The 15,274-nt window shown below is 42.9% G+C and overlaps 2 protein-coding genes and 1 pseudogene across 2 annotated transcripts; all 3 read left to right on the top strand.

Moving 5' to 3' along the window:
* Positions 1–4,379: 4,379 nt before the first annotated feature.
* On the top strand, positions 4,380–5,079 carry LOC119299206 (annotated as a pseudogene).
* A 1,764-nt stretch (positions 5,080–6,843) lies between these two features.
* LOC119299338 (LRR receptor-like serine/threonine-protein kinase FLS2) lies at positions 6,844–12,137 on the top strand. The gene is made up of 2 exons (XM_037576574.1): positions 6,844–7,241; positions 7,340–12,137. Exons 1-2 carry the CDS (start codon positions 6,884–6,886, stop codon positions 8,776–8,778), a joined length of 1,797 nt encoding a protein of 598 aa, XP_037432471.1. The 5' UTR covers positions 6,844–6,883; the 3' UTR covers positions 8,779–12,137.
* A 135-nt stretch (positions 12,138–12,272) lies between these two features.
* Positions 12,273–14,555, top strand: LOC119299337 (receptor-like protein 46). The gene has a single exon (XM_037576573.1). The coding sequence runs from the start codon at positions 13,401–13,403 to the stop codon at positions 14,511–14,513; it is 1,113 nt and encodes a 370-aa protein (XP_037432470.1). The 5' UTR covers positions 12,273–13,400; the 3' UTR covers positions 14,514–14,555.
* Positions 14,556–15,274: the final 719 nt, after the last annotated feature.

The following is a 15,274-nucleotide window of genomic DNA, read 5'->3' as shown; positions in this document are numbered from 1 at the left end:
CCATTCCTACTCTTGGTGACAGTGCCATCAAGAGAACATTTATGTGATCTTATTATGGCTGGTTATCTATCTTGAGATGATAATGGCACTGGGGGTGACACCGTGACAGTACATTCAAGACTAGATGCCACTCATATAATGGCACTGGGGGTGTACTCTGTTTCTACTAGTGCTTAAGTAATCTACCATTCATTCACAAAATCGCAGCAATTTTTGCTACTCATATTGGAGCAAGACATGATTTTGCTTGTCAATCAGGATTTTACATTTGACATTTGACAAAAAAACAATCATGATTTTGCTTGTCAGTATTACAAACTTCCAGTACACAAATCAAACCATGCAATAAAACTTCAACTTCAAGTAAATCACAGCAACTTCTCAACATTACTCTATGCTTTTTACTTGTAATTTAAACCGTCGACAGCTCTTGAAAGCGTATGCACTATCTAGGCTCCTTCTGAGCCTCCTTCAACCAAGTGAACAAGTGCATGACAGTTACTACTACAGCATCGGCGAAGAGAAAAAGTGGTGTGCCAGAGAACTTTGAAGAGGAAAAACAAACTCTTCTTTTGTTCATCTTTCTCTTGACAACCACATTTCATTAATGCAATTTGTCTTTCAATAGCATCGCAGGGATATAAGCTAGCTAATATGAATGCCCACCTTGTGGCCCTTTATTGTATGAGCCTACCACGAACATGTTCAATATATGCGGACACAAAGCAACTTGTCACAGTTGTATATCTCTCTACTTCTTGTACTACTAGTTTCTTAAATAGCTCATGAAATGCACAAATTATAACAAGATGGGTTGGTTTCCAAGGGTTAGAGGCAAACTCACTAGTATTGCAATTTGGCTAAGCAGACCAAATATGATTTGAACCAAGCGAAAATGGAATGCTTAACAGAAAACGAGCAACAATAACTAGTGACAAGAGGAAGGGATTCGAGAACAAACCACCTGTTGACAAGGAGCTCTTTTACAGTACCCTGGTACTCCAAAATCACGCACCGGAGTACCAAGCATATCTGACCGTCCCTGATGGAGGGCAGCTTAGTCATTTTTTAAGGGTAATTTGTTTTTCTATTTCATCATCAACCCGGAGGCCACCGTCCCGATCATTCAGCTACCAGAAGAAAAAAGATCTCCTGAATGTCCGGCGCATCCCGGTGGAGTGGCGGCGCCGCCTTCAGCCCAATCCACTTCTCCGGCGCACGCTGCTCTGCCTTCCCCCACCGATCGCTCAACTCCGCTGCTCGGGTCGCACCAGGCGCACTAGCACCCGCTGATCCGATTGCTTTTTCTTCGCGCCGCGTGCTTGAGATTGATGTACCACACGTTGACGTCTGGATCAGGAAAACGTCGAGTATAGAGGAAACCAACGGGCAGCAGATTCGTCGCCAGTTCATCGCTCTCGAATACTACTGAAGTTGTTAATGAACTCGAATAATTTGTAGAACGAGTATGGCTGTGATAAAATAGGAGGCGAGATATTTTTTCTACTAATTCATTCATCGATCCAACTTAAATTTCTTCCGGTCAACGAGCCGCCATAGGGGGCAGAATGGCGTGTGTCTTTTCCAGGCTCATCCGCGGTTCCTCGCCACCATGGACATGCAGAAGCTGCCTCGGGACGGCATGTCCAGGCTTCACCCAAACCCAGGGTGGTGGTGCCGTGGTGGTGGCCGGCAATCCAAGCTCCGGCCGCCATGAATAGAATAGGGTTTGGTAAAAATGAATGACTTTTTTAGATGCTGAATACTCGGAGGTTACCAGCGGGACAAACAAAAACCAGAGTAAAAAAAGGTCTGTTATGATTACGGTTTTGCCCCTTGGATCAAGGTACTCCGTGACTTTTTGAGTTAGTACTCTGTGTGACTAGTGGTGGAGTACCGAATCACGATGGCCATTGGATCAGGAGAAATAGACGGTCCATATTAATTTTGGGGTACCGTAAAAGAGCTCGTTGACAAGAGGAAACGATACACTCTAGAATGTCCAACTAAGCTAAAAACTCTTTACAAACCTCCATTGGGATATTTGCTAGAACTGTTCGCCATATATTCATCTACCATTATGTTCACAAATGTTACAATTGGCATAACACATATGAACACTTTATAATATCTACCAAACATAATTATTCATGTTTTTAATAATGAACTTTGGTTGTGTAATAACGATTTTTTAATATTAGTAAGGCAACATATGATTGATGTTTTTCATATAATGACAAGTAAATACTTAATATTGTATGATTTGATCTAAAGAAGTAAAAATATTTGGTATAAATAGATAACAACTGTAGATTTTTACTCTCTAATAAAGTATTTATGATTTCACTTAAAAGGATAATATTAGAAGTTAAATGTTGATGGTCAATTTGGACCGTGAAGCATGAAGCCTGGGCAGCTGTGGCGCCCGGCCGCAAAAGCGGTGGGCGAAGTCAGAGGAGGGCTGGACGTGGCATCTCGGCGGAGCAGGGAGTGTACACCATGGACGACGGGCGACACGACTATTTTTTAATTATTTTCTGTAAGTCGAGTGAGAGAACACGTTTCTTCTTATTTTGCTTTTTTCATATGCTCAATTTTGATATTTAAGGACGCCGATAACACCCGAACATTCGGTCTGGGAGCTCCCCATACCCAACGAGACGTTCGGGAGGGACCATCAATAAACACGAATGATCTCGTTCGCCCCAAGGAGGAGTCCACACCGAGCGATTACTTCCCCTTGACCAACAGGCACGAATCCAGACAGCCCAAAAAATCGAAAAAGGCCACCGCAAAAATCGAAAAAGTCCAACAAACACAAATTCAGTCTGGCTTCATGATTCATGGCAAAAAATTGGTGAGTACATGAATCAAAAAATTGGAGTACTGGCTATTCACTTGAAACGGCAAGCCAATCGCTTCCCCACCTTAACCTCACGAAACTTGAGAAGCTTGATTTGTCCGGAAATCTTTTAGGCCACTCACTTGCATCAAGTTGGTTTTGAAAAGTGGCAGGCCTCAAATACCTCAATCTTGCTACAAATCAATTATCTGGAAACTTTCCAGATGCACTAGGAAACATGACATCACTCAAGGTACTTGATTTGTCAAACAACAATCTGTATATGACTAGAAACCTGAAAAATGTTCTTAAAAATCTTTGCTGTTTGGAAATACTCGATCTCTCTGAAAATTATATGTATGGAGATATAGTGGTGTTGATGGAGGGGGTTGCCGCGATGTGCATGGGACAAACTGCAACAACTGCATTTCAGTCAAAACCAATTCACTGGGACCCTGCCAAATTTTATAGGAGAATTCAACGGCTTGAGCATCTTTGATCTCAGCTTGAATCAGCTCAACGGGACTGTACCAGCTGAATTTGGTGTCCTTAGTTCTCTGACTTCTTTGACATGTCAAACAACAACTTGACTGGAAGTATACCCACTGAATTAGGTTCTCTAAAGAATCTGGTTGATCTGTCCCTAAACAACAATAACTTTAGTGGTGTGATCACGAAAGAACACTCTGCAAAGCTAAAAAGTTTAAAGAGCATAGACCTGTCTTACAGTGGTTTGAATATTACGACGGATTTAGATTGGCATTCTCCCTTTCGTCTACAATTTGCATCTTGCCAGATGGGTCCTCTCTTTCCATCTTGGCTTCAACAACAACAGGGAATATATTCGCTTGACATTTTGAGCACTGGTTTAGAGGATGAGTTTCCTGATTGGTTTTGGTATACATTTTCGCAGACAACTGATCTCGACATCTCTAACAATCAAATAAGTGGCGGCTTGCCAGCACATCTGCGTGGTATGGCTTTTGAAGTACTCCACCTAAGTTCAAACCTGCTTAGTGGATCAATACCTTTGTTGCCGCCAAATATCACTTGGTTAGACATCTCCAAGAACAACTTCTCAGGAGTAATGCCATCAAAATTTGAAGGCCCCCGACTTCGAATACTAGTTATGTATTCAAATCGAATTGGTGATTACATTCCAAAATCTATTTGCAAATTGCAAAATTTATTGTATTTGGATTTGTCAAACAATTTATTGGAGGGTGAAGTTCCTCAATGCTTTGACATCCAAAAATTACAATTTCTTCTGCTCAGTAACAATAGTTTATCAGGAAATTTTCTAGCATTTTTGCAGAACAACACAGATATGCAGTTCTTGGATCTTGCATGGAACGAGTTGTCTGGAAGGTTGCCCACATGGCTAGGAGATCTGGAGGAATTAAGTTTCGTACTACTAAGCCATAATGCATTTTCTGATAATAGTCCAGTAGGCATAGCAAGCCTTATCCATCTTCAATACTTGGATCTATCAAACAACAATTTCTCTGGTGCGATACCTTGGCATATGTCAGTACAAATGGAATTCATGTTTATGGGTGATACGTATAATGGAACCGTGGAAAATGACAACATGATCGGTACAGGAGCTGGCCACCTCGGAGAAATATTGTCAGTAGTAACAAAAGGACAACAACTTGTATATGGTAGAACACTTGTATATTTTGTAAGCATTGATTTATCATGTAACTCTTTGACCGGTGAAATCCCCACTGACATCACTTCCCTTGCTGATCTGATGAATTTGAATTTATCATCAAACAAATTGAGTGGACCAATTCCAAACATGATTGGGGCCATGAAGTCATTGGTATCTCTCAACCTCTCTGAGTACAAGCTATCTGGTGAAATCTCATCGAGCTTATCAAGTCTGACATCTTTGGCTGCCTTGAACCTGTCCTACAATGATTTGTCTGGAATGATACCTTCTGGCCGCCAACTTGACACCCTCAGCGCGGACAACCCATAACTTATGTACATCGGCAACAGTGGACTCTGTGGGCCTCCTCTCCTAAAGAATTGTCCAGGAAATGATTCTTTTATCCATGGTGATCTCGAAAGCAGCAAGAAAGAGTTTGATCCACTGACCTTTCATTTTGGTCTTGTGCTGGGACTCTAGATGGTGTTTTGTGCACTATTGTTCAAAACGACTTGGAGAATTGCTTATTTCCATCTCTTCGACAAGGCATATGATGAAGTCTATGTATTTGTGGTTGTGAAGTGGGCAAGCTTCGCAAAGAACACATCTGCAGAATAAGCATTCCAATTTTCCTGAAGGAGTCAGTGTCTGTGCTGCGACCCATTGAATAAGAGTTCTGTACTACTAACCAGCCTGAGGAAGATCTTAAGAAGCATATGTTGTATCGTGTGCTTTGTTTAATTACACCTCTATATGAAGATGAAGATGCTTAGTTCTTCTGATACTTCTATGAGTATAATGCTGTCTAGCTATTGCGGTACATGTGAGACTTTAGTATTGTTTTGTTATCCCCATACATGGAAAGGTTTTCCTATTCATCTGGACTGTCATTATGAGTGTATTTTGCTGAATAATTTCAGCTTCTTTATGTGATCACAGTGAGTTAATTGGTTTTCCTTTGTTGCACGATGGGTTCATCATCTGGAAAAAAAATTCAGCTGTGGAGATTCCTGCAATTTTCAGTTCATAATCTTGTACTCTGTGATGTACTGTTCCCTTGCTTTCGAGGAGTACATTGCACATGATGAGTTTTAGAGCTGTATTTAGTCTCTGTACTGTTCTCCCCTCACATGCTGCTTTTCTATTCGGTTGTTTGGAGCATTCAAACTTCTTGTACCATGTCCTATGTTTCCTGCTTGTTTCATGATACGTCGATCAAGTTTTTCTCTTATCATTTGTAGAAACCAATTTATGTGTTGATTGTAGTTTATAGCATATTATGTATATTACGAATGCTTGATACAAAGTACTTCACATTGAAATAACATTAATTCATCACCTGAGGTGGGAGAGTCAGCAAATATGCTCCCAATGCCACCAGGAAAGTGTAGATTGGAGTTCGGATTTGCATTATTGATTATTCAAACAAAACGGACACCGCCCTAATCACACTAGAAGGTCGGAGGTTTATATTTATCTCTCAGATACATTGGCTTCTATTATATGCTTTGAGTTATGTGTCTATTAGTCTATTTGCACCTTCCATTTTCTTGCCGATTCATTAAATATCACAATAGGCTCTTATCTTTTCCTTGCTATGTGTTTCATCAGTGCACCATCACCTGAAAAATTCAATGCATGAATCTTTTTCTTTTCTGCAGCCAACTGCAGAATTAAAAGTCATTTGCCTTTGGTTATCCCATATTTAACTTTTTTAACCTGTCAAATATTGTTCATGGTAAGTTTTGGTTCGTCTCTGCATGCGAACTGTGAGGAATAGATTCAGTTCGGTCAAGTAGTAGTTGTTTTATCTGTTACCAGTGTTGTTCGCTCGTGTTTGTTCACACCATCTCTTCAACTTCGTTTACTGAAAAATCGTAGCAGCTCCCGTGGATGGAGCAGTCCACCCCTGCAACTCCCGTGGCCAGCCGACGAGACGCAAGGCCGCCTGTCATATGTTGTTCGAAGTCTGAAAACTCTAGAAAGTTTCAGACGGCTGGAATGTTTAAGCGTGCCCCAGTTCAGAGTGCACCATCTACGTCCAGCAGAACTGAGTGATGACTTTGACAATACCCTGTGGTTGCAGGCAGGTTACTAGTCGTGGCTGGTAACTTCCATCATAGCTGGCCACAGAATTGTATGAACCAGGCTTGATTGAATGGGTCTCCTCCTTTTTTGCGGGTGATTGAATGGGCCTCCTTGAAACCCTCAAGGACCGGGAGTTTGACCGTAGACTCCGTAGTATGGCCAAACATCTCTGGTAGCATGGCTCTAGTATGTAGCTAAATACTACTCCCTCTGTAAACTAATATAAGAGCGTTTAGATCACTACTTTAGGAGAGGGAGTACCTACACTGAACCTGTAGCATATACATCTAGTGCGTATGATGCTTCCCCAGCTACCCAGTCCTTGTTCTTCCATCATGCACCGCACAACCAGTCTCGTGTTCACCACCCTCCTCATCATATGCATCGCTTCTTTTTCACAAGTGGTGCAAGCACTAGCACTCCAACCCGAGCTTGTTCATGCCCATGGTGGCGCATGCATCCCAGCCGAGAGGGCCGCCTTGCTCTCCTTCAAGAAGGGCATCACAAATGACGGCGCTCATGTCCTCGCCTCGTGGCACGGACAGGATTGCTGTGGTGGAGGGGCGTCAGTTGCAGCAACCGAACAGGCCATGTCATCAAGCTACACCTTCGTCGCAGTACAGTTCAGGACCCTGACGACTATTAATATGATGGGTGCGCTTATGCTAAGTCATTGTTCGGCGAGATAAGTCCCTCTCTCCTTTCCTTGAAGCATCTCGAGCATATGGATCTTAGCATGAACTGTTTGCTAGGGCCAACTGGTCATATTCCTCAGTTCTTGGGGTCCATGGAGAATTTGAAATATATTAACCTCTCCGGTATTCCATTTACCGGTAGAGTTCCTTCTCAACTTGGTAACCTGTCCAAGTTGCAGCATCTTGACCTTGGCCAGGTTGATTATTCTGGGTTGTCCTCAATGGACATCACCTGGTTAACAAAGCTACCATTGCTGCAGCACCTTAGCATGAGCGGAATAGATCTCTCAATGATAGCTGACTGGCTTCACACTTTGAATATGATTCCATCTCTAAGGGTTATCAATCTTGTTGCATGCTCACTTGATACTGCAAGCCAATCGCTTCCCTACCTTAACCTCACAAAACTTGAGAAGCTTGATCTTTCTTATAATAATTTGGACCACTCAATTGCATCAAGTTGGTTTTGGAAAGTGACAACCCTCAAATACCCCAGTCTTCGTCTGAATCAGTTATTTGGAAAGTTTCCGGATGCACTAGGAAATATGACGTCACTCAAGGTACTTGATTTGTCAGAAAACAATCTGAATAAGACTGGAAACCTTAAAAATCTTCTTATTAATCTTTGTCATTTGGGAATACTGGACCTCTCACATAATTCTATGAATGGAGATATAGTGGTGTTGATGGAAGGGTTGCAATGCGCACCGGAAAAATTGCAAGAGTTGCATTTCAGTGATAACAATTTCATGGGGACCCTGCCGAATGTTGTAGGGGAATTCAGCAGCTTGAACATACTTGACATGTGCAACAACAACCTTGTTGGACTTATACCACTAGGGCTTTGGAATTTGGTGCGTTTAACTTACCTTGATCTCAGCATGAATCAGCTCAATGGGAATGTACCAACTGAAATTGCTGCTCTTACTGCTCTAACCTATTTGGTCATATTTAGCAACAACTTGACCGGAAGTATACCAGCCGAGCTTGGAACACTGAAGCATTTGACTACCCTTTCTCTCAAAGACAACAAAATTATTGGACCTATACCACCAGAAGTTATGCATTTAACAAGCTTAACCGCCCTAGACCTCTCCAGTAATCACCTCAATGGAAGTGTACCTAATGAATTAGGTTATCTGAAGGATATGGTTGGACTGGACCTAAGCAACAACAACCTTAGTGGTGTGATCATGGAAGAACACTTCGCAAACCTAAAAAGTTTAAAGAACATATACTTGTCTTCCAATAGTTTAAGGATTGTTGTGGATTCAGATTGGCATTCTCCCTTTTCGCTACAGATTGCAGATTTGGCATCTTGCCAAATCGGTCCTCTCTTTCCAGCCTGGCTTCAGCAGCTGCGGGGAATCACTCATCTTGACATCTCAAGCACCGGTTTAGTGGACAAGTTTCCTGGTTGGTTTTGGTATACGTTTTCACAGGCAACATATCTCGATATGTCTAACAACCAAATAAGTGGCAGCTTGCCAGTGTAAACTATTGTCGAAGCGTCTCAACTCCCTGGAGGGGAGCCCGCGTGTATATATATTGATAGTGAGGGGAGAACCTCTCGAGAGGGCAACAGGTCGTACGGTTAGAGGACTAACCGAGAGTTTACAGCAGATAGGGAATAGAGATAGATTACAACACCTTTAAACAGAAAAGAAACATATCCCTGTATCCTAGAAGTAGCGCTCAAGACATCTCTCGGAGGCCCATGCTATTGCATGTTTAACACCCTCCCTTAATCTAAACTCCTCAAGTTGAGATTACGTTTAAACTCTTCAAACGGTCTTGTAGCTAAGGCTTTTGTGAAACCATCTGCAACTTGATCTCTGGAGGGTACAAAACGAATGTCCAATTCCTTGTTAGCAACTCGTTCTCTGACAAAATGATAATCTATCTCAATGTGTTTAGTTCTTGCATGAAACACAAGATTAGCAGACAAATATGTGGCACCAAGATTGTCACACCAGAGACAAGGAGTTTGTGTATGACGAAGACCAAGTTCCTTAAGAACAGCTTGCACCCAAATAATTTCTGACGTTGCATTTGCCAATGCCTTATACTCTGCCTCAATACTGGACCGTGAAACTGTAGCCTGTTTCTTTGCACACCATGAGATCAAATTAGGACCAAAGAAAACTGCAAATCCTCCTGTTGACCTTCTGTCATCCACACAACCTGCCCAGTTAGAGTCTGAAAACGCACTCACAAGTGTGGATGAGGACTTACTGAAGGTCAATCCGACACTCAAAGTATTTTTCACATTTCTCAATATACGTTTTGCTGCAGTCCAATGGGCAGTAGTGGGTGCATGAAGAAACTGGCAAACCTTATTGACTGAAAAAGAAATATCAGGTCTAGTAAGAGTCAAGTACTGTAGTGCACCTACCAAACTTCTGTAGTTGGTGCCATCTCCTGACTCAAAGGTTCACCTTCAGTGAGAGAGAGTCTTTCTGAACTGGACAAGGGTGTTGGTGAAGGTTTACAATTCTGCAACCCAACTCTCCTCAAAAGATCAGTTGCATATTTTTCCTGAGAAAGATGAAGACCACCTTCCTTATTTTTCTTGACCTCAATACCAAGAAAGAAGTGCAAATCTCCTAGATCCTTGAGAGCAAATTCTGAATTCAAATCTGTCAAGAGAGCTGTCACTGCTTTATCTGAAGAACTTGTCACAATAATATCATCAACATAAATAAGCACAAATATTGCTGTATGAGACTTGTTGTAGATGAACAGTGAAGTATCAGACTTTGAAGGAACAAAACCAAGCTGTTGCAGTTTCATACTTAAACGGGAGTATCATGCTCTAGGAGCCTGCTTCAGCCCATAGAGAGATTTGTCAAGTCTGCACACATGATATGGTTTGTTCTTATCTTCAAACCCAGGAGGTTGCTTCATATACACTTCCTCTTCCAGAACACCATGAAGAAACGCATTCTGCACATCTAGCTGCCTGAGACTCCATCCTCTAGATACAGCAATAGACAATACAAGACGAATGGTAGCAGCTTTAACAACTGGACTGAAAGTATCCTCGTAGTCTATGCCATACCTTTGCTTGAAGCCCTTAGCAACAAGCCTAGCTTTGTAACGATCTATTGTACCATTAGACCATCGTTTGATTCTGAACACCCACTTGCAATCAATCACATTTTTGCCTTGTCGTGAAGGAACCAAATGCCAAGTACGATTTTTTGAAGGGCCTGAAATTCATCATCCATGGTTGTCTTCCACTTCGGATCAGCAAGAGCCTCATGATGTGTGCGTGGTTCACCTGTGGATGCAGCCAAACCAAATTTTGTTTTGTAATTTATAGGCTGAATAACACCTGCTTGGAGACGTGTACGTGGAACCAATCCTGGCGATGAAGCAGGTCGTAGCGCAGAAGATCCAGAGAAATATACACACGACCAGTTGGAATATCTAGACATTTGACACCCTTGTGTTGAGCACTATAGCCAAGAAACACGCATTGTTGTGAGCGAAACATGAGTTTGCGAGCATTGTAGGGACGAAGATTAGGCCAACACGCACACCCAAAAACACGAAGTGTAGTATAATCAGGGGTGACATGAAGAAGACGTTCAGTGGGAGTTTCATTGGCAGTAGTGCGACTAGGCCACATGTTGATAAGATGGACAGCAGTAAGAAAGGCTTCGTCCCAAAACTTTAAAGGCATGGAGGCCGCAGCTAGGAGAGCTAGGCCTACCTCAACAATGTGTCTATGTTTCCGTTCTGCGGAACCATTTTGCTGATGGGCGTGGGGGCAGGACACATGATGAGAAATACCTATCTTTTGAAAAAAAGAATTCAGCTTCTCATATTCCCCACCCCAATCAGATTGCACGACAATGATTTTGCTATCAAACTTGCGTTCTACGAGAGCTTGGAAATTGTGAAAGACTTGAAAAACATCCGAGCGTTTTTTAAGAAGATAAATCCAGGTATACTTGCTAAAATCATCAACGAAACTTACATAGTAAGAATGTCTACCAACCGAAGTGGGTGCAGGACCCCATACATCAGAAAAAATAAGTTGTAAAGGTTTGGTAGATACACTAGTGGAAACAGGCTACGGTAATTGATGACTTTTTGCTCTTTGACATGAATCACAAATAGTTTCTGAATCTCTCTCACCAACAACTGGGAGTTTATTTCTACTAAGAATTTGATGAATAGTGGAAAAAGACGGATGACCTAAACGACTGTGCCATCTTTCAGCGGAGAGTTTGATGGCACCATAGACTTGTTTATTAAACTTGCAGTATTGAGGAAGCAACGCATATAGCCCTTGAATACAGACACCCCTATGGAGAACTCTCTTCATGGCCTGGTCCTTGATAAAAAAAATAGGGGTGAAATTCTAGAAAGACATTATTATCAAGAGCAATGCGATGGACTGAAAGAAGGGTTTTGGAAGCATTAGGAACATGTAAGATTTCTTTTAGGACAAGATCTTTATGTGGGGTTTTGATGATTGATTGACCAATACGATTAATCTCCATACCTGCACCATTAGCGGCGGTGTAGATCTGATTGTGGCCACGATATTTGTCATGCATGGTCAGCTTCTCCAACTCTCCAGTAATATGGTTTGTTGCACCCGTGTCCATGTACCAATTGGTATCAACACCATATGATCCTTCTGCTGCAGCTGCTATTTCCTTTTTCTGGGAGTTGTCATCGGCGTAGCGCCAATCACAATCCTTAGCAATGTGGTTTGTTTTCTTACATATTTGGCACTTGCCTTCATAGCCCTCATAGCCTTGGAAGGGGCGCCGGTTGTTGTTGGAGGTGGATCGTCGATTGTTGTTGCTACCATTGTTGTTGGAGGAGTGATAGTAGCCGCCGCCACCACCACCCTGATAGCCGCCACCACCATTGTTGTGGTGATAGCCGCCGTTGTAGCCTCCGCCACCACCATTGCTGTGGTAGCCGCCGCCACCACCACTCCCTTGGTAGCCGCCGCCACCACCAGTAGGGCCACCGCCGCCACCACCATGGCCGCCGCTGCCAGGGCCTCCACGGGATCCATCGCCAGGGCCGCTCTTCTAGTTGCGATAGCCACCTCTGCCTCCCTGCCTGCCTCGGGAAGCAGAGTTCGCTGAGGATTTGAATCCGCCTCTGCCGTTTCCGTGGTACAGTTCGACCCGCTGATCAAAATTGGCCACCAGAGAGAAAAGGAGATCGACCGTGATGGGCTCGGTGCGGACATCAAGCGCAGAGATAAGTGGCTGGTAATCCATATCAAGGCCGACGACGATGAACAAGATGAGTTCTGGCTCTCCGAGAGGTCTGCCCGCCGCCGCGAGCTCATCGGAGAGGGAACGCATATAGCCGAAGTATGTTGAGGCAGATTGTGTGCCCTTTTGGGCGTTGGTGAGGGCAGCACGAAGATTGTTGACGCGAGAGAGAGAGACCGCAGCAAACATGTTGGAGAGCGCCGTCCATATTGCATGCGAGGTCTCCAGTGAAGCCACCTGGACGAGGACCTCCTTGGAGAGATTTTGGAGAAGGTAGGCAACGATTTGCTGATCTTGGACTAGCCAGGGGGCATAGGCAGGGTTCGGCATCTCCTGATCCTTGCCGTCTTTATCCTTGGCGATGATGGTCTTGGGAGGCTCCGCTATGGTTTTGTCGACGTAGCCATACAGGCCGGCGCCCAGTATTTGGGATCGGGCTTGAGCTTGCCAAAGGACATAGTTCGTCCTGGTGAGAGGCTCGGAGATGTTGTAGTCTAGGCCGGAGGAGGGAACAGCGGAGGAGGAGGACATGGCGGCGGTGGAGTTGATCGATGGAGGTAGACGAGCTAGATGCGATGGAAAAGGCCTGCTCTGTATACCATGTAAACTATTGTCGAAGCGTCTCAACTCCCTGGAGGGGACCCCGCGTGTATATATATTGATAGCGAGGGGAGAACCTCTCGGGAGGATTACAGGTCGTACGGTTAGAGGACTAACCGAGAGTTTACAGCAGATAGGGAATAGAGATAGATTACAACACCTTTAAACAGAAAAGAAACATATCCCTGTATCCTAGAAGTAGCGCTCAAGACATCTCTCGGAGGCCCATGCTATTGCATGTTTAACATCCAGCACATCTGGATAGCATGGCTTTGGAGGAACTCTACCTAAGTTCAAACTGGCTCACAGGGTCAATACCTTCGTTGCTGACAAATATCACTATTTTAGATATCTCCAAGAATAACTTTTCAGGAGTAATACCATCAAATTTTGAAGGACCCCGGCTTCAAATATTGATTATCTATTCAAACAGAATTGGTGGGTACATTTCAGAATCTCTTTGCAAATTGCAGCAGCTAGTTTATCTGGATTTGTCGAACAATTCTTTGGAGGGTGAAATTCCTCTTTGTTTTCCCATCCAAAAAACACAATTTCTACTGCTCAGTAACAACAGTTTATCAGGAAAATTGCCAGCATCTTTGCAGAATAACACAGCTATTAAGTTCTTGGACCTTTCATGGAACAAGTTGTCTGGAAGACTGCCTTCATGGATAGGAGATCTGGGGAACTTGTGTTTTTTACTACTGAGCCACAATACATTTTCTGGTAGTATTCCAATTAATATAACAAGCCTTCGGCATCTTCAATACTTGGATCTATCATGCAACAATTTCTCTGGTGCAATACCTGGGCATCTATCAAACCTAACACTCATGAAAATAATACAAACGGAATTCATGGATATGGATGATGTACATGATTTGGGAGACAATTCCCTGGAGATTGGGGTTGGTCACCTTGGAGAAATATTGTCAGTAGTTACGAAAGGACAGCAACTTCTATATGGTACAACACTTGTATATTTTGTGAGCATTGATTTATCATGTAACTCCTTGACTGGTGAAATCCCTACAGACATCACGTCCCTTGCTGCACTGATGAACTTGAATTTATCATCGAACAAATTGAGTGGAAAAATTCCAAACATGATTGGCACCATGCAGTCATTGGTATCCCTTGACCTCTCCGAGAACAAGTTCTCCGGTGAAATCCCATCGAGCTTGTCAAGTCTGACATCTTTGGCCGCTCTGAACCTGTCCTACAACAATTTGTATGGAAGGATACCTTCTGGCCGCCAACTTGACACCCTCAATTCGGACAACTTGTCAATTATGTACATTGCAACAGTGGGCTCTGTGGGCCTCCTCTCCAAAATAATTGTTCAGGAAATGATTCTTTCATCATCCATGGCGATCTAGAAAGCAGGAAGCAACAGTTTGATCCACTGACCTTTCATTTTGGTCTTGTGCTGGGACTTGTGGTGGGGCTTTGGGTGGTGTTTTGTGCATTGTTATTCAAGAGGACATGGAGAAGTGCTTATTTACGTCTCTTCGATGAGGTGTATGATCAAGTCTATGTATTAATTTGTGGTCGTGAAGTGGGGAAGCTTTGCAAAGAACACAACAGCAGAATAAGCACTTTTTTCCTCTGAAGGGGTCGGTGTCTGTGCTGCAACCCATTGAAGGGGAGCTCTGGACTATTAATTAACCAGGGTGAGGAATATCTTCAGCAACATATGTTTTATCGTGTGCCTTGTTTATATACCTCTAAATAAAGATGAGGCTGTTAGTTCTTCTGATACATTTATGACATCATTATTGTATAATTATTGTGGTACATGCAACACTTATGTGTTGTTCAAATACTTTATACTATTTTTCTGTACTGTAATCACGAACGTCTTTTGCTGAATATTTTGAACTCATTTCTGCAATCAGGATGAGTTAATTTTTGTTGTTGACTTGTTGTTGTTGCAATGGGTTCTTCATCTGGAGTAAATCACTCATGCAAATTCTCACAAAACTTCAGTTTATAATCCTGTACTCTGCTATGTACTCCCTTTCTCAAGAGTACAATGCACCATTTCAAGAAAAAGAGTACAATGCACATGATGATGTTTAGAACTGTATTTGGTCCTGACGTGCTGCTTTCAAATTGGTTGTGTGGAGCATTCAGACTT

Source organism: Triticum dicoccoides, chromosome 5A (genome assembly GCF_002162155.2).
Source record: "Triticum dicoccoides isolate Atlit2015 ecotype Zavitan chromosome 5A, WEW_v2.0, whole genome shotgun sequence".
Lineage (NCBI taxonomy): Eukaryota > Viridiplantae > Streptophyta > Magnoliopsida > Poales > Poaceae > Triticum > Triticum dicoccoides.
This window is presented reverse-complemented; position numbering and strand designations above follow the sequence as displayed.